A 20,523-nucleotide genomic window follows, 5' to 3' on the forward strand; every position below is an offset into this window, starting at 1 on the left:
CTGAGCTTTACTCTCTGAGTTTTGATTGATGTTCAGCTCTGTCTTATTTATGGACAGTATTATCTGTAAATAAAAATGTAGATGAAAGAAAAACTTAGTCTGGATGCTTTTTAAGCCTGAGTGAGTCTGCAGGTGACTGTAAGGTAGGGCAGCTTATTCATTATCTTATTGTTGTGACCGCACAGAGATACATATTAGTGTATGTGTCGTGATCTGCTGTCACGACACATGAAACTATAAAAGTGAGGGGGATGAAAATAGGATTTTTACAGGAGATTAGAAGTGGTGGAATGTAAGTAAAGTACATTTACTCAAGTACTGTACCTAAGTACAAATTTGAAGTACTTGTACTGTACCTGAGTATTTCCATTTTAAGTAACTTTAGACTTAGAAGTGTTCCTTTATGAGAAGATTCTCCTCCTTCTTCAGCTCTCAAAAGTCTCAAAGTCTTTAAAAAACCTCTTGGATCAGCTGGAAAATGCATCAGCACAAAGCTAAAAACTGTTTCTCTGAGGAACTCATGAAAAGTTGACTTTTCAACGAGACACGTGGTTCTCACAGGACGGAGACAAAGATACAAACATATGATGATCTTATAGAATATGATGCATTGTGTATATTAAACTACCAACAGGATATAAAGGAGGGGAAGCAGTAAAATGCAACACACACATTAATGCAGCAGAAACATCAGATATAATATAAAACACTGACAGAGGACATTTTAATGCACTATAAATACTAATACAGTTTGGCAGTAATATTTACATAATTCTATGCAGTAAGGAATACAGGACTCTTACTTGTAGTAGAGTATTTTCAAAGTGTGGTATTAGTACATTTACTTCAGTAAAGGATCCGAATACTTCTTCCACCACTGGAAATAACGCCCTTTGCTCATTGACAAGTGAAGACATCTGGGGATCAGATGATATTCTGACATGTTGAATGCAGCGCTCCTGTGACACTAACTCTGTCTGTTTCTGTCTCTCAGTGGCTTCAGTTGACGATGTATTCTTGAAGCGACGGAGGGAAGCTGCTCCACAAACAAATCTTCTCTCCTTTCATCTCATCCTTCACTTCCTGTCATTCCTCTCATTACACTTGTGTGTGCACTTGCGGATGTGCAATAGTGTTTAAAAACCTGCTGTCTTCATAGTAGCAGCACCAAAATGTCAGCATAGAGCTAAAGAGAAAAATTCAAACTGGGACCAAAGTGGAGCTGGTGCTGCTGTTGCACTGTCCTGCTGCTGTCAGGCGGTGGCGCTTTAACATCCCCATGTTACAGATTTCTATATTTTATGTTTTATGGCAAATTTTAGAAGGTATTGATTTTTATCAGAAACTGAATAAAGTGACACAACTGACATTCAAGTGTTGTTGCGACTGGTTTGTGACTGACATCTTCTGGATTTTCTGTTTTCATGCAAGTTTTCATGCAACATTTTGTCCTATAACTACAATTCTAAATAAAGTAATGGCCCTGCTTTTCGGAACAGCTCTCCCTCGGGGCCAGAGTCAATCCCAGCATGACCATTTTTCTTTTTTTAAATGAATTATTAAACCAGAAAGGCCACATTGAGATTAACACTGACATTAAAGACAGATGACACAAAATATGTCACAAAATCAGAATTGAACATTAAAAATAAAGAATATAAATAAAATCATGAATACAAATTTATCATATGGTTACGTAAAATATTTTGGGGACCACGCTGGACAGGTCATCAGTTTGTCACAGGCAGGGGTGTAGCCGTTCAGAAGTCTTTGTTTTCAGCCCCAGCAGTGTTTATTTTAAGTATTTTTTCTCGCATTTAAAGCTGCAGTTAATAATCTAAATAAAATAACACTATTGTCATGTTTGAAAACTGTCACTATATCCTGACAGTAGTGTATGAGACAGGTAATCTGTAAAGAAATCATGTTCCTCTCTCCTGCTCGCGCAGAAGAAAAACAACCAATCAGAGCGGAGGATTCTCTGACTAGTTAAAAGTTAAACTGTCTAACTAGGCTAAACAGTTTGATTGGAGTTCACGAGCAGTGATTGACACTGTGTTAGAGAATCCTCCGCTCTGTTTGGCTGTTTTCATTCACTCGCTGGAATTTTGCAAATGCCATTAGGAGCACCAGCAAGAGAGAGGAACATGATTTTTTTTTTTTTACAGATAACCTGTCTCATACACTACTGTCAGGATATAGTGACAGTTTCAGCAAATATGACAAATCTGCAGCAGTGTGCGCCAGGATTGATACATGCAGTGAGTCTGTACTGAAGATAAAGGTCTGGTTTAAAGGTGACCAATAAAAGTTGAGACTGGTTTTAGTGTGCAACCTGTTCTTCTCAATGTGTTAAGGTCATGATTTAGGTCGTGGAGTTCAGGACCGTCACAAAGGGGACATTAAATTGTTCCTTATTTTCTATTTTTTTATCTTATCTTGATCATTTTCCAGATCATTTTATCTATTGAGGACTAAAAAAAGGAAACAAAAAACAGTCTTTAGTTGAACTGGTCAAATCAGTATGCATCAGTCCCTTCCTTTTTTCAGTTTCGTGATTAAAACCACCCTTCTTCAATTCATGGTCGACAACCTCCTTTTTTACATAATGATGAAAAATAGCAGTAATTTCATGTGACCTTCCTTTTATATCTTACACATAGATCTTACATGTATTTAAAATCAAATCAAATGTATTTATATAGCCCAATATCACAAATTATACATTTGTCTCAGTGTGCTTTACAGACTGTACAGGATACAACACCCTCTGTCCTTAGACCCTCGCATCGCACAAGGAAAAACTTCCTAAAAGAAACCCCATAATTAAAGGGGGAAAATGGAAGAAACCTCAGGGAGAGCAACTGAGGAGGGATCCCTCTCCCAGGACGGACAGACGTGCAATAGATGTCGTGTGTACAGGATAAACAACATAGTACAAATACAACATTTGACAGAAATTATGTTGTGTTGAAAAAGAGAAAGTTTGGATGAATCCAGGAAAATGTCAATAAGGCTTCCCGGTGTCCAGCAGGACCAGGTCAGCAGGCGCAGCCACGATTCCTGATCCTGACGTAAACTTTATCAGTGGCAACCTGCCACATGAGACACAGAAACTCCGGGGATGATGCCCCGGATGATGAGTTAGTAACATACATTTACATAAATGCATACAGATAGAGAGGGAGGGGAGGAGAGAGGGAGGGGAGGAGAGAGGATCATCCTCCTCTGATGATCAATAAAGGCTTACCTTATCTTATATATTTATATCAGATTTGAAAAATCTTATTCCTATATAGGGACCAATTAGTGTGTTTATCGTATTTAACATTGGGTTTATATAATAACCCAATATTATTAAATGCTATTTCTATGTTTTATTATCATACCTATAATACTCGTATTAGGCTTACCGGCAAAATAAAAGGAACATTTTATTTTCATGGTGAATTGAGGATTTTAAATCTGACGTGATCTTTTAAAATTTCCATAATCACACATTAATATTATTACTTTGATTATTCTTTTAGAAACAATTAGCTGAGGTGGGCGGGGCCTGTGTGGAGGAGGGGCGGGGCAGAGGAGACAGGAATCAGAGATGCTGCTGAGGAGGTACAATAGGAGCAACAGGTTTCGGCTGCAGACTGTGGATTTTTTAATGTGCGATATCTGGACAAAAACTCCGAGAGAATCTAAAGAAGAGCCGATAAAAGGTAGGAGGGCTGATTTATTTATTTATTTTGACGAACATATGAGCAGACTTGATTCATATAACAGAAACAAACAAACAAATGAACATGTCGTTTAAAGTAACTACACCCGCCTGCTTCTTCACTTCCACTCAATGCAAGTTGATGATGTGATAAAAAATAGTCCCTGCAGTGACGTTTTTTAGTTGTGAAGTGGAATGTATGAAGTGTTGAAATGTGTTAAAATATAGTTTAATGATTTAAACAAGAACATATTTGAAGTAAACATGAAGGCTACATGTCTAAGTTTGGTGGTAGTGAATACCCCCCCTGTAGCTACCATGCTAAATAAAGAATATAAGATTAGTTTATTAACCAATCAGCATAAATGAATTCTAAAATGTCTTGGTCTGAAAGCTACAAAGGAGAGTCTGTACGTCTCTCAGTGTCAACAGAACAGTGAGTGTGTTTAACAGCAGATCTGTCCTGTTCTACTCACATGGCTTTTTAAAGATCAATACCACCTGCTGTATCATCAATCATCATTTGTTATAACATGTTCTATTTTGAAATAAACAAGAATACTTGCAGAGTAATTTCCTCAGTATGTTAGTGACCAAAATGCAGAAGTTAAAAATATCTTGTATTTGAAAGTCAGAGCCCATTGAAGTTGGAGTTTACTGTGAGGCAGGTGCAGCGCAGTGTGTAGTGTGCAGGGGACGTCACAATATGCACCAGGTGGCCGGTAGACTCATTGTTTACTATCTGCCTGTTCATAAACCTGACTGTTGACATTGTGTCTCCATGCTTCCTGACTAGATGATGGTATCATTTTTAAAGGTAGCGAATGTTAGAAAGATATTCACAAATACTTTTTAATTCACTTGTAAATCAATGTAGTGTTTTCCCAGATTTTTTTTGTTGTTGTGTATTTTCAGATCTGTTATATATATTTACGAAATATTTGTCTGAGTTTACAAATCTTTATTTTTGCATTTGTGGAAAGTGTTTTACATTTTACAGATGACACATTTGAACACGGCTCGTCAATCTATTCACACAAATAATATTGAGACAAATCTATCTCCATGTCCCTGACAAACCAGGTTTAAATTGAATCTAAATGTAACTGCGAAGTTGGGCGTCCTCGATTTGCTGAGACCCCGAAGAAAATAGGTTTTTAGTAGTTTTGATTCTTTTGAACATATTTTTGTATTGGCTGTAGGAAACATACCACACTGTTGTTTTCTTTTTTATTCTTCCTTATTTTGATAAATATTGGAGAAAAATATTAAACTAAATTTAAAACCTGCTCTACTGCCTGCCTCACTTCCTCCTCATCTCCTGACAGCTCAATGTCTGACTCTCCCGCAATAATATTCAACAAAACCTTTCCTGCCTCACTCAGTACTTTGTTTCCTGAAATATGCAAATAATTGAAGATGACCACAAAGGATATGGGTTAAAATGTGTACTTTTGAAAGGCTTAAAATTAACAAACACTTCTAAAATGTGGATACAATCTAGTTAAAACGCTCATAAATAAAACAACATCCTTATAAGGCACAAAAACAAAGTATCTTTATAAATGTGACTCCCTTGACTCACTTGACTCCCTTCCCACTATTTGAAAATACATCAAATATGCTCTGTGGGTCACACCTCCATGTGTGATACATCACTGGAAAGCCCAGGATGTACTTTTCACAGTACATCATGACCTAAATAAACTGCATGCATGGGGTTTGAAAGAAAGGCCTCAGTGTAATGTGAATTGGCAGGTCTCAGGAGAAGCATAACAAGGACTCATACTCACCAGCATTTCTGTTGCTGGTGTCTGCAGAGGGGTTTAACGGTTACCCTGCAGTTCCTGTCAAGTCCATGAGATGCTGTTTGCAAGGAAAACTCAACTGTAGAAAAAAAAGAAAGATCCTTCAAAATGATTATTTTACTTTTGCTTTTGCAGCTCAATGTGATGTCATCAGGTAACGCATTGCGTTGGCCAATGAAATACCTGTAAGTGCCCACTGCTTGCAGACTATTTAACATGAACTGTGTTATTCTATTGTTTACCTTGAACGGTAACCAGGAAGTGTGGAAGGATTTCTATGGATTTAGACTGTTGTCTGAGTCAATCATAACCAGTCCTGGTGATTGCTTCATTTCTCCACTGTTGCCAAAAGACATATTATTCAAAAACATGCACATATGTAGTATACAATGTGCCTGCTTTGTTAAAACAACATCAAAATTGACCTTTGACCTTCTGCAGACTTTTGAAAATTGAAAAGTTTTGCATGCTTCTGAAGATACATTCAAGTAAACTTTATGTTATTAGCCTACATCTGGAACTGCTTTAACCGAGGCCAACCAGGAAGTTAGCATCGCCCTGTTCACCCAACAAAAACCCAACGAGATTCTGTTGAATTTTGGATTATTGCAGAAAATAAGGTCAGTGGCAACCAAACATTTATGATACCTACACGTTTTTTTCAGCAAGATAATCTTCACAATTAATCAGCACTTTTGTGAAGCGTAAATGCAATCAAGTAAAAAGCTGACGCTAGACTATAAAGAAACTACAGCGTGGTCGCATGACTTCAACGTCACCACCACCGTTTCCCCGTGTTCCTTTTTTAAGACATTTACTGACGTATTTTATGTCGTAAAACATAATGGCAAAATCTCTTAAGCTTGTGTTGACCACAGACCGTATTTTAGGCATCTAACCAAAAACCCATCCAAAAAACCTGTTGATTTCAAGACGAGGGAATTGGAAGTGAAAGATGCTGACTAATTTCAGGGTTTTAGGACTCATTCCTGCAGCACTCTATTGTTATCTTTACATAAATACAAGTAGAGATTTCAGTACTGCAGTCTCACACTCAAGTGTTTTTGGGCTGAAGGAAAGTCTGCAAGTGTCTTTGTTAGTGCTTAAACAATTCAATTAGGTGATTTTAGTTTGAAATCAAATAGAAAATCTGGTCTTGTTTCATTGCTATGTACATTTTATAGACTGAAAGATTCATCAGTTTATGGCAGGTATAATCAATATGTTGTTTAGTTACAGTCCCCTCTCTGTTTATGTGATTCCAGTTTGCACCAAAGAACATCAAGAGAATTTCTTCTTTTCTTCTCTGCCGTCCCTCCTTCATCTTCTTTATTCCAGCAGGTGGTGATTAGTGTTTAGGCCTAATTATGAAGCTCCAGCCTGATAACACAATGTCTGAAAAGAAAGGTGTGTGTGTGTGTGTGTGTGTGTGTGTGTGTGTGTGTGTGTGTGTGTGTGTGTGTGTGTGTGTGTGTGTGTGTGTGTGTGTGTGTGTGTGTGTGTGTGTGTGTGTGTGTGTGTGTGTGTGTGTGTGTGTGTGTGTGTGTGTGTGTGTGTGTGTGTGTGTGTGTGTGTGTGTGTGTGTGTGTGTGTGTGTGTGGACCCAACACCTGGTTGTACCTGATGTTGCGGAGACGTGCACACAAAGCCGTTAAAAAAACGGCTTGTTGTTGTCTGACTGTAGAGACTGTAAAATTGGAATTGTCTTATGCAGCATTTCAGTCATAACTCATAAAATACCTACATGTCCGGGTAAATAAAAGTGTCCTTGAAGAATTATTAATAAGCAACAGAATTACGCACAGTTTATATGAGAAATCTGTTTTCCATGATCAGCAACCTCCGGATCTGAAAAGTGAAGCCAATGCAGAAGTCTCTTATACCTGCATTCTCTCTGATATCCATCAGGGGGCGACTCCACTGCTTACAAAAAGAAGTGCGATTGTATGGAAATCTATGAGGAAATTACCTCAGTAAACATTTTCCTAATGAGTTTATGGTCACAATCTCTAGTTTAAAGTTTTCATCAATACAGCACGATGTTCATTTTGTAAAGGATGTTCCTATTCACAGTAAAATAGACGATAAAGCAGCTTTAGGGCGGGGCTACATTGTGATTGACAGGTTGCTACCACGGTGTTGTCAGGTTTGGGTGTTGTCTGTGTTTTCATCTAAGAACTTTCAGTTTAACACTTGGTTGCTTAAAACGTCCTGCTCTTTGCACGGTCGCACTCAGTTCCACCCCCTCGTGTCACTTCTGGTTACAGAAAAACAAGATGGCGACAGCTGAAACGCTAAACTCAAGGCTTCAAAACTGTAATCCACAAACCAATAAGTGACGTCATGGTGACTACGTCCACTTCTTATATACAGTCTATGGTTTTAAAGCATCTGGATAATTTAAGTCAAACTTCAAAATGTGAAGTTCCTTGTTATTCCTGGTCAGGCTGAACAGCAGTGACTAACTGTGGAAACAATCCAAGTTGCAATGTTTCATTAACTTTTATCAATTAGCTGACATGCTAACGCTAAACATTTGGTCTAATAACTCTGAAAGTGTTGTTGAACTATATCTGCTAACAAGTGAAATGATCTTTCTGATTTCTGTGCAGCTTAAACAGTTTCAAGAGTTCTATAAAAATAGACGGCATTGGGAAACAGCATAGGGAAATACCAGATTAGCAGATATTTGAAGATGGATGGATGGAGATGATCAGACTAGACTATACAGGACAGTTTCAGGTCTGTTGTAATATTTTACTGGCAGCTACGTATCTCAACTAACTGGCCTGCCTCGTGTAAACTAGCTGGTTGTCCGGAGAACTGGCTCCTGGAAAACTAATTAATGAGATTCTATGTCATTCAACAATGTTTGGAATTCATTACTGAGTCACAAATTATTTTGTGATCCCATTTCAAGCTTGTTTTCTTAACGGTCCCACTGTATTTATTTATGATTTTAAGAGAGATGGTAATCCTAACAACAAGCTTCTTATGTTATGATTATTATTGTGCGATCATGATAACAGTCCAATTGAAAATAAGATAACTGTTTAATGAACTTGACTTGCATTCAAATGTATTGAATACATTTTTTGTTAATCAAAATAAAATAAAAATATTGTACTTTATTTCTCAGACGTTGCACAAACGACAAAATGTGAGATTGAAAATCTGGATTTATTTTTGCACAGATTAGTGTGCGAGTCCTGCAGTATTATTGTGGCACTATCTGCTTTCAGCTGCACAGGTCTACACAGGAACTAACTATCCACAGGCTTTCAAATGGAAAATGAAATCTGGACCCCATTACACTTCATAAAGGTGAATATGAAAAACCTTTAACTAATAGATAGTTACCAGATAGACTAAATAGACCATAACACTTACCCAGTTGATTACTTACGTCAAGACAACACATTTTTATATTACAAATGTTCTGAAAGTGTATGTTTAAATATGCAAGTTAGGCATTAGCTTATTAAATATGTGCTAATGTACATACATTTACAGAACAGAAATGCTAACATTGGATAAAGCCAGGTTCAAAATTCTTGTTTCATTTTGTTGTGCCAAAGGTTTTTACTGAGGGAATTTTGGATATCTCTTTTTATCACTCCATAAATCAGAAAATACTGTCAACAGCCATAAAGAAAACATGTTTTTAGTTATACTGTACATGTTTCTATAAACATCAGCTCTGAATGACATGTGAACAAAGCCGTCTGTAAAAAGCTTCAGAATATAGAGAGGAAGCAAAGTGGAAGGTTTGGTGTGTGTAAGTGCTACTGAAGGGGAGATCTCTGGCTCAGAGTCTGAGAAGAAAACTCATTTTGAGAAAACAACCTTTAAAGATATGTAAATACAATTCCTAATAGATATCACCGTGGACCTTTCCCAGTTCATTACAAATGTCAATCATTTTTAATATGTAAATAAGGAATGATCTAATGCAAAAATGTTGTTGAATTTAGGAGAAATCTACAGTCGCAAATAGACAAAGTTAGTAAAATAAACACAAAATGAAATTTTAGATGTTTCCATTCCACTAGTTTGAAAGAAGACATGTTATGGAAGCAATAAATCCCAAACTCCCAAAATTGAAAACTGCATGAAAATTCAATGTTTTTGCCTGTAGTGTCTTGCGTTAATATATACAACCAGGACTCCCTGGAAAGCCGTATCAAGTGGATTATCCTGGTGAAATGAACTGTAGATGAGATGTCTGTCTGTCTGTCTGTCTGTCTGTCTGTCTGTCTGTCTGTCTGTCTGTCTGTCTGTCTGTCTGTCTGTCAGCTCATCTTTCTGCTCGATTCTGTTCTCATAAATAATCATGGTGTTACTCTGCTCTCCAGGTGCCAAAACCACCTGATGCTGTAGCCTAATCTGGTCACCTGGGACTGAAGACACTCACACTCACACACACACACACACACACACACACACACACACACACACACACACACATGGCCAACATGGCGTCAGACCCGCCCATCTTGACAGAGCAGCAGGAGCTGCAGAGGAGAGCCAATCAGGTCACAGATGAGGTAAGGAGAACATCAACAAGGCTTCCCTCCAAGTAGATTATTATAGCTGTAAATTTGCTTTGAAAAAAACACTTTTACGAGGTGAATTTACCCTTTAGAACAATAAAGCATAGTGTCGGATAAACACTGACATTGAAATAGACTCTTTAGTTGCAAATGTTTTTGACCAAAATTCGCCTGGCACTGCCACAAATTTAATTTCACTCACTGTGTTCTTGCAAGACTCAATGTGCATTTTCATGGGTTCAAGGAATCTTAAACCCTGGAGAAAGCAGTCCCCATTAAAAATCTGTTGGCGTACGATCTGGGAGTGTCTGATCACAAGGCCATCTCAATGGAGTTGAAATTGTCTCACCAGACCAAGCCCAAACGCCAAATTCACTTCAGAAATCTTAAAAACATCAACACAGACATCATGACGTAGGACCTCCAGCAAATCCCCTCTGCAAACTTCACAACAGTCAGTGAATCAGTGGATTTCTACAATAGAACACTGAGCAATATCCTGGATCTCCACGCTCCGGTGAAAAGTCAGACAGTCACCTTCTCACGCTCAGCCCCCTGGTTCACTTCAGAGCTACAGACCATGAAGGCAGCTGGGCGTGTACTGGAGAGGCGTTTCGCAAAATCTGGACTCAGTGTTCATAAATTAGCCTATCAAGAACACCAAAAAGCCTACTCTGAGTCACTCAGAAACGCACGGACACAGTTCTACTCCAATATCAATAAAAACCCTGGAAACTCCAAGCAGTTGTTCTCCACCATAAGTCATCTCCTCAGGCCACAAACTCTTTCACACACCGATACCACAGAAGAGTAGTGCAATAGCTTTATTACTTTCTTCAAAACTAAAGTCGACACCATCCGCTCTTTTCTCTCCAGCTCCTCCACTCAGTCTGTCCCTGCTGTCAACCCACAGCCTGGGATTTTCCCACCTCTTTGTGTCTTCTTGGAGATCTCTCAGCAAGAGGTTGAGGACGTCATCCTCAGGATGAAACCTTCCACCTGCGCACTGGACCCTTTTCCCACAGCCTTGGTAAAATCCAACATTTGTACTCTTAAGCCCCCTGATCACCAAAGTCATTAACCTCTCGCTCCAGACTGGTCATGTCCCATCTGCTCTAAAAACTGCCATCATCAGACCACTTCTCAAAAAAACCCTGAGTTGGTTCCAGTCCTACCTCTCTGGAAGAACAGAATATGTATCCTTGGGAGATGCAAGTTCGCAGATACACCCAGTAACCTGTGGTGTCCCTCAAGGGTCGGTTCTTGGCCCCACTCTGTTTACCCTCTACACTCTGCCCCTTGGCCGTGTCATCAGCCAGCATGGAATACCATTCCATTACCACGCTGATGACACACAGCTATATATAAAAACCGACCCGATGCCACACTGTCAACATCTTCATCATCATCATCATCATCATCATCATCATCATCATCATCATCATCATTGAACACCTGCCTTGAGGAGATAAAGGCTTGGATGAAAGAAAACTTCCTTCAATTAAATAGCTCAAAAACAGAGGCTATTTTAGTTGGCACACCACACCACACCAGGTCCAGTCTTCCCCCATAACCCACATCACCTTTTCTGGCCAAGACATCCCCTTATCACCACCAGTCACCAACCTTGGTGTAGGATTTGACCCTCATCTGACCTTTGACAACCACATCAAACATCTGTGCAAGACCTCCTTCTACCACCTCAGGAACATTGCAAAACTCCGCCCCACACTCTCCCTGTCAGATGCTGAACAACTCGTCCACGCCTTTGTCTCCTCAAGGTTGGACTACTGCAAGGCTCTCCTCATCGGGATTCCAAGCGGGAGCCTTCAGAAGCTCCAATACATCCAGACCTCAAGGAACTCCTCCTTCAACAAACCTCCACACGCAGCCTCCGCTCCTCTAAAAAAACTTTGCTCCACCCCCCCCCAGGACCAAGCTCTGCACCATGGGCGATCGGGCCTTCTGCTCAGCCGCTCCTGACCTGTGGAATTCCCTCCCAGAACACCTGAGGGCTCCACAGGCCACCGACTCCTTCAAGAAGAGATTAAGATTTATTTATTATCAAAATGGTTGTTCATTCATCTTTTTTGTCCACTAACTAATGAATTATTCAGAATTGTTTCAGCTCTATAAAAGACTACAGATCAAATTCTTCAGTTAAAATATAGTCTGCAGTTATTTGGCTAAACTTAGTCACAGTTGGCATCAGATAGGAACATCTTTTTACATTAGCAGTGCCCGGATATTTCACAACAACAGCAACCAAGTAATGACATTTCATTACTTGCTTTTAGACTTATTTTACAGCAAAGGGTTTATTAGGTTTATAAAGGGAAGTTTGAAGAGGCTCCAGATAAAGAAAAGGCCATCAAGTTTAGTTTAAGAAAAGAAATCCACGCAGATGTTCACTCTTCCTACACACCTTTAGAGCTACTTGTGTGTGTGTGTGTGTGTAACACATATAATCCTTTCATGACACAAAGAAACGGGGATCATGGGGATCGTAACAACGTCTCAGCCCTCACAGCACACACAAGAGACGGTGTTACAGTGTTACTAATGTGTCCAACCTCTTGTGAGCTACAGAGGACAGAGCTCTGCCTGAGGGGAGTGGTCCTTTAACGACACCTGGCCCACCTGGTTGCCATAGAGATAACTGGTCTCCCAGTGCCATTATCTGCAGGGAACCAACAGTCATGGATTAGCTCATACACTGAGGGGCGGTGTTAAACACACACACACACACACACACACACACACACACACACACACACACACACACACACCATGGGGTTTAAAGGTTGCTGCAGGTCAAAGCCATTTGTCACCTCATCATGGGGAAGTCTCTAAGGATGAACATGATATTTACCCAACACACATACACACACACACACACACACACGCACACGCAGCAGGGGATGGAAAGACTGGAGAGAATTTCCGTGCGTGGGAGTTGCCTACAGTGTAAACGCATGAAATCATGTCTGTTGTATGTTTTCTAAAATATATATTTTCCTCTTACTTCTAGTGCTTTATCAAACTACATTGTTTTGTCTGAGTTGAGTGTTGGAGATATGGGCCGTAGAGATGTCTGCCTTCTCTCCAAAACAATAGAACTAGATTTAAAAAATAAAGATTTCATGTAGGAAATAGTTCCTACATGAACCTGCTGACAACAAGGTGTGTGGATTATCTTGAGTAACCGGGTCATGATTTCTGTTGAGTTTTTTTTAATGTATTTTGTGGAGCTTTGAGCTGTAAAATGCTGAAATTATGGAGAAAAGACCAGATGAAAGAAATAGTGTTTAAAGTTTAAAAAACTTGAGATATCCAGAGGAGAAATAATGTCTAAATTTAAATCAAACTGAACATCAATTCATTGCGAACATATATAATTGTAAACTTTATTTTCCATTATTACTAAATTATATGCTTGACTCTATTTGCATGCTGAATGTACTGTATGTTGAAGCGTCCATTGTTTCTGTCTTTCAGTCCCTGGAGAGCACAAGGCGGATGATGCAGATGGTTGAGGAGGTACACACACACACACACACACACACACACACACACACACACACACACACACACACACACACACACACACACACACACACAGCCAGAGAACTAGTGAGGCCTGCAGTGATTAAAACTCATAAAGACAGAGCCAGAGAGAGAACCTCGTCAAGAATTTCCCCTCATTATTGTGTTAGCATCATCATCTTACCATTAGTCTTCTGTGTTTCCAGTGTGGAACCAAAGATGTCTTTAAACAAGACAGGTGCTGGGATGTGATTAACTATACGCTGCTGGAAAACATTGAAATCTAAAGTGTGTTAAAGCAGAGACGACACAGCAGGGAAAGACAACATGCTGGTTAGACTGACATACATGTACAGTAGCTTAACCAGTTTAGTCCCACATTTAATACAAAGTTGCACTAATATTTATATTGTCTGTTAGTTTCAGTTTATTTTTGTTAAAAAACAACTTGCTGCAGATGATCTATAATATTGATCACTTTGTTGCCTTTTTTGTCAAAATTGCAAGTAAGAGGTGAGCAGGATCTGTTTTGAAATTTCTTGCTGGTGTTGTGTTCAAGAATGCTTTCATATAGAGTTTTATTGTTTATTGTTATTATTATTATCATTACATTACAGTTCATTTAGCTGACGCTTTTGTCCAAAGCGATTTACAAAAAGTGCAAACAATCATGAGGATACAACAAGTACATTGTCTTCAGATAGTTACAATCCTTTAAGTGCAGAACAATAGCTTCAAATAAGCCAAACAAAAGTGCAACATACAGAAACAATAGAATACAAATTCAACCATTAGCTACAAATAATTTAATTTGTCGTCGAGTTGCAGTCGAAACAGGTGAGTCTTCAGTCTGTGATTGAAGGTGTGAAGACTGTCTGCCATTATCTACCTGCAACATTCTGCAAGCTGATTTTCACAGAATTGAAGTGAAACCAATGGCTGCTTAGAAGAAGGGAAATCATGCACTCCAACAGCTTGCTATTGGTAACGTGATTTCTGTATTTGAGTGGTTTTATGTGCTCCTTCCTGCAGAGCAAAGATGCTGGGATCCGAGCTGTGGTCATGCTGGATGAACAAGGAGGTAATCAGTTCTGTCTGATCACTCTTTAAATTCTCCTTTTAAAGCTTTTTCAAGTGTACTTGACTGTAAAGTAGAAAGGTCTGTTTTCCAAGGAAGAAAGTAAGGATTTTTGCTCTAATATTTTAGTTTTGCTTTAATATTTAAAGTAGCAAAAGACCTCTTTTCAACCCCCTCCTCCAGTCTTTTCAATGGGCATTATTGTTTTCATCGTTGTCGCAAAGACAACTAGATCGTTTTGACTTATTCAGACGATCAGGACAAAAGCAAGAAATATATTCAAATATATTATATTGTATTTCATTTCAATGCTGCTCAGAGTAATCTCAGTACACGGCTCTTCTGCCAACAGCACAGGGTCTCTCCCTCTCCTCATGGCAGTCTCTCCATCGCTGCAACCAACACAATCTCTAAACTTTATGCACGTCATCTGGCAACTGTTATCAAATGTTGACGCTAGTGCTAACTACTTTCATTGGAACATTGTTGGAAACACTGCACAGGGCAAAATCTATTTAGTTTTCCCAGGCTTTGTGCCATAAATGGAGCCTTCATTTTCTTGGGAGATCGTACCCGGTGGCAGGCAGAATTATTGCATAGTGAAACGGCTTATAGGGAACCAATCTTTAAACTAATGGTGTCATTATTCTATAGCAGTGGTTTCAAAGTCTGAGACTGGACCTCCTCTCAGAAAAAGCTTGGAAAAAGGCATAAACCATGACTATTGCCACTTTAAGAGATAAATATTAATTTAATCTCTGCAAGCTTAATAGCGGTACAGGCGTTAGCACAAAGACAGGAAGCCGAACAGACTGCTGTGCTGTCTAACAACTTCAGCACAGTCCTCTTTACACATTTGTTGCTTTTCAGTCGTGTCTTAACAAGGATTAACATGGATTGTTATTGTGCTGTAATGTCATACAGTGGTGAATTTGCAGATTCATTCCTGCCAGGAAAGATTTTCAGAAGCTAACTTGTCCGTTAGCTTCTGAAAGTCTTTTCAGTCTACTGTTGTTAGAACACAATAAAAGCCAGCACCATAAAACTATTCCTAATAGAGCAGTTGGAGAGTAATGAGGAAGGCATGGACTCCATCAACAGGCACACGAGAGAGGCAGAGAAGAATCTCACAGACATGGCCCACTGCTGTGGTCTGTGTATCTGGCCAGTCAGGAAGTAGGTCTGGTTGGGGATCCGCACCTTAAACTGGTGCCCAGTTCCATTGAGGTTAAGCCAATAATGTTTCTGTTGAAATTTGGTTTTACAAAATAAGAACACCACTGTTTCCATCCATGCATCCATTATTTGTACTCTTTGATCGATGTTAGGGGTTTAAGTTACTTATCAAACCATATTTTTCCAAAATGTTCTTTAGACTTTTCTTTATTCCACAATGACCACTCGTGATAAATACATGAACATACATGCATATACAGTATATGCACAAACGCACTCGATTGCTACTTGAATGTAGCCATTGGTATTTTAACAATGGCTACATTCAAGTAGCATTTAGCAAAATTGGTTAACTCTGAATTGAACAGTACAGCGTACACATGTGGGAACATCATCATGAAAATATCTCTTCTTTGCATTGTAGCTATTTTCACCAATTTCATGTCATACGGGAAACACAATTCACACATTAATCACAATTCAGAATATCTTTTTGGGCGCCAAAAATACTATTCGATCTAAATTATATCTCCAGTAATTCGCATACAGGAGATATATCATTCTGCAATCAATGCTAATGATACCCCTCATTCCAATTCAACTAAAACATGATGGAACTGGGCACTCAGGTCAGGGTGCAAATAGCACAGCTCGTCCCCGTGTGGCCCGCTTGTTAGTGCCGAGTGACAGTATTTCTGATTTGTGATTGACTTCTTGGGCGTCCCATGTTCAGTTGCTGGTGGCTGGTTTTTCAGTTCAGCTGCGTGGCTTTTAAGAAATAGTTGATGATTTGCTTTTGCCTTCTTCCTCCTCTCCCCTCCACCATCCTCTCCCTCCATTCTTCCCATTTTCCTTCTGGTCTTTTGCATACTTCTTTCTCTGCTGTTTCTTCTCACCTTCACCTCCCTCCTTTCTACATGCATTAACCTTCCTCTTCCACCACCTTCCTCTTTCCCACTTTGTCTTCCCTCTCCTTCTCCATGTCCACCTTTGTTCTCCCGCATACTCCTCTATCCTCCTCCTTCTCCTCTCATAGAGCAGTTGGAGCGTATAGAGGAGGGCTTGGATCAGATCAACTCTGATATGAAGGAGGCCGAGAAAAACCTGACAGACCTGGGCAAGTGCTGTGGCCTCTGCTCCTGTGATAAGTAGGTGTGTGTGTGTGTGTGTGTGTGTGTGTGTGTGTGTGTGTGTGTGTGTGTGTGTGTGTGTGTGTGTGTGTGTGTGTGTGTGTGTGTGTGTGTGTGTGTGTGTGTGTGTGTGTGTGTGTGTGTGTGTGTGTGTGTGTGTGTGCCTCCTCAGCCATCTGCATCATCTGCCTTGTGCTCTCCAGAGACTGAAAGACAGAAACAATGGGCGCTTCGAAATACAGCTAAACATGCAAAAATAGCCAATTTGTCTACAGTCAAGCATATAATTCAGTAATGATGGATACTTGAAGTGTATGGTGATCCCCCAGAAGATAGCAGTCAATTTCTTGTTGAAAGAGTGATTTAGAATTAAAGGAAGACTCAGATTAGAATATACAAATGATCATTGAAGAATCCAAAAACAAAAATGGAGAAAATCTTAATGAATTGAAGTAAATGGGGGCCGCGGATAACAACAGCTAAACTATATCAAGGCATCTAATTTCTCCAGTCGTATGCTCTCTACTTCCCAGGTCCGCACAAACAGTCTCACGCTTGCACCAGCGCGCTACTTGTCCTTTCGTGAGACTGCACTATTGTGAGAGTTTGTAAACGGATGTTTTGATATAGTTTTGATTTTGTTAAAAGCGGCCGAAATTTACTTCAATTCATGAAGAACTTTTTCCGTTTTTTGATTCTTCATTTATCGTGGAGGCATGCAAGAAAAACTAAGATTTCTTTGCGATTTTTAAGGCAACGCAGGGTGAATTATTGATATGCAAATTATCATTTTGGCGGTGAAGTATTCCTTTAAAACATTTTTGGAACATTATTATTTCTGTTTGTTTAATTTCATTTAGCGTAGTTCATTAGATAGTACACATTGCACACTGATAAAGTCCATTAAAAAACATAAATGTGTCAGATTTTCCCACAAGAGTAGCCTAGATTTCAGACTGTATTCATGAATTGCTCTAGCTTTCTTTTGTTGCTTGCTTCGCAGCTGTTTGGATTTTCAGCTGTTTAGATATCATACTTACAACATGTTTGTCCTCTCTACTGGATTTTTTTTAATCTCTCTCTCTCTCTCTGTCGCTCTATATATATCTGTCTCTCTCTCTCTCTGTCTGTCTCTATCTGTCTCTCTCTCTCTCTGTCTGTCTCTATCTGTCTCTCTCGCTCCCCCCCTCTCTCTCTGTCTCTCTCTCTCTCTCTCTCTCTCTCTCTCAGACTGAAGGCCTTTGAGGAGAGTCGAGCGTACAAGGCAGTTTGGGGCGGAGGCTCGGGTCAGGATGGCGCCGTGTCCAATCAACCGCCGTCGTCTCGAGTCGTAGATGAGAGGGAACAAATGATTATGAGCGGAGGACACATTCGGAGGTAGAGAGAGTTTAATGAAGTGTGTTACTGTAGGGTGGTTGTTAGGAGAGGCAGCTGTGTAATGTAATGTAATACTAGAAGTCATCAGTCATATGGGCAGCTGCCCAAACAAAGAACATGAACACAAACACACACACACTTTTTACCGCTCTCAGGGTGACTAACGATGCCCGTGAGGACGAGATGGAGGAGAACCTGACTCATGTCAGCAGCATAATCGGAAATCTGAAGAGCATGGCCCTGGACATGGGCAACGAGATGGACATGCAGAACAACCAGATCAGTCGCATAGAGGGAGAGGTACTGCTGACACATTACAATGCTTATCAAGTTCATATCACAGTGTGTCGCAGAACTCCACCAAATATCAACAAATGTATATAAAGCAAAATCACATTATGCCAAAGTGGCAACCTGTGTGCATGAAAATGCAGAAGTGCCTTAAACTTGCAGAGCATGAGACTGCATAAAGAAGTCAGATTGTATAGAAGTCTATGAGAAAATGACCTTAACTTGATTTATTACCTCAGTAACTTTCTGATGAGTTTATGTCTCAATCAGAGATGTGGACTTGAGTCATTGTGAAAGTTAATTGTAACATTTTGGTCGCCTACAAATGTCTTGTTCAGGGTTCTGTTGTACTTGTGCTCCACCCTCATGTGTCACTTCTGGTAAAAAAAAAAACTGCCAAACTGGAGTCACAGTGACTTCATCCCCTTCTTACAGTATATGAAGAGGCCACAAAAAATGACCACGTAACATCGGATGAGACCAAATATTACTAGATTCATTTTCATTTAAATCTTAATGGATCCACTTGGGGAACCTTTGTTTGCAATGGTTATAAAACACATATACAACCCAATCAAAAAAGAAACATCACACTACCAATCAGTTGTTACTGGAAATCATACTGTTGGGATTTCTAAATACCCTGCCTTCCATTCAAACATCTCACAGAACGGAAAGTGTCTATTCTTTCAGCACCACAGCAGGAACTCAACCATGTCCTCTGTAGTGGCTTGATTTAATAAGGAGAACAAATGTGTGCTTGTGCTCTGATGAGCTGCAAGAGAAAGAGAGATGAAAGCAGTACACTCCTGCTTTAGTGGGAATGTGGTGAGAGATGCATACATCGGTAATAGTTTATTTTCAATAATTAGTTTTGAATATTTGAATACTATACTATGAAAAAATATTTTACCATTGCTTTAGTTTCTTCACAACCTGCTTTCGCAGAACTGTATTTGATTAGCCATTGCAATAAAGCAAAGTTAAATTTGAGAGATAGACAGAGAGCTCCAGCGGTTCTGCCCCTCAGGTTCTTATTTGCATTTCCTGTTTCTTTCTTCTCTCTCTACAGGCTATTCTCAACGTGTCACGCATCGACGCTGCTAACCAGATAGCCAACAACCTCATGAAGCGATAGGAGGGTTCTTCCATGTCACTCTTTTTCTTCTAATTCATCCTACTTGCATTACTATGCTTCTGCATGCTGTGCCAAAGTGTTGCTGCTGGTATTCTGGGATCTACATAGGCCATTTTTAAGTATAATTTTCCTTCCTGTATTATTATTGCTGTGATATTCCTAGAGACTTTGAGTCCATTATTCTCACTAGTGATGTCTCAATTATTTTCTTGTGTTTGTATTTATTGTCTTAATAATAGGCAGTCATAGTTTTGCTGTGATACTGATATGACTGATGAAATATTGATTATTATGAGTCTATTTCACAGCAAGGCCTTTGTCACTTTACATTTCACATTCTTTATTTCCCCTCAAGTTGGCCTCTGAGGTCACTCGGCAGAGATTTAGGAAGCTTTAATGATCCCTGTGGGGAAACTGGATCACTGCAGCAGCAGCAGCATCATCACCACCACCAACAGCAGCAGAGAGCAGAATCTGAAAGACAAAATCTGAAATTATTTCACAAAAGGTGAACATGTGGAAAACAACACAGCGTAGAGCAGCTCCTCGGGCCGGGGGGTCCATCTTTAGCCAATAAGTAGCCTTTTATTTCTACCGTTCAGATCATTTAATAACAAAGCTGTAATAACTCTGTGTGCAAGATATATGTACACATTTAACAAAAAAACATATACAACTATCATTAACTAGCAACCCCACCCCACTGTAGACATC

General features: G+C 39.5%; 2 protein-coding genes across 3 annotated transcripts in view; both read left to right on the forward strand.

Moving 5' to 3' along the window:
• The window catches only part of capns1b (calpain, small subunit 1 b), a 12,283-nt gene extending 10,909 nt beyond the window's left edge, over window positions 1-1,374 (forward strand). For both annotated transcript variants that reach the window (XM_029446955.1, XM_029446956.1), the window contains one exon: window positions 995-1,374. In XM_029446955.1, the coding sequence (XP_029302815.1) occupies window positions 995-1,021 (27 nt within the window). In that variant the 3' untranslated portion in view covers window positions 1,022-1,374. The remainder of the gene's footprint in view (window positions 1-994) is intronic.
• A 2,242-nt stretch (window positions 1,375-3,616) lies between these two features.
• LOC115017666 (synaptosomal-associated protein 25) lies at window positions 3,617-20,502 on the forward strand. The gene is made up of 8 exons (XM_029446321.1): window positions 3,617-3,713; window positions 9,876-10,067; window positions 13,572-13,613; window positions 14,652-14,700; window positions 16,910-17,021; window positions 18,234-18,380; window positions 18,536-18,680; window positions 19,744-20,502. The coding sequence occupies exons 2-8, from the start codon at window positions 9,987-9,989 to the stop codon at window positions 19,807-19,809; spliced, it is 642 nt and encodes a 213-aa protein (XP_029302181.1). The 5' UTR covers window positions 3,617-3,713; window positions 9,876-9,986; the 3' UTR covers window positions 19,810-20,502.
• Window positions 20,503-20,523: the final 21 nt, after the last annotated feature.

Source organism: Cottoperca gobio, chromosome 13 (genome assembly GCF_900634415.1).
Source record: "Cottoperca gobio chromosome 13, fCotGob3.1, whole genome shotgun sequence".
Classification (NCBI taxonomy): Eukaryota; Metazoa; Chordata; class Actinopteri; order Perciformes; family Bovichtidae; genus Cottoperca; species Cottoperca gobio.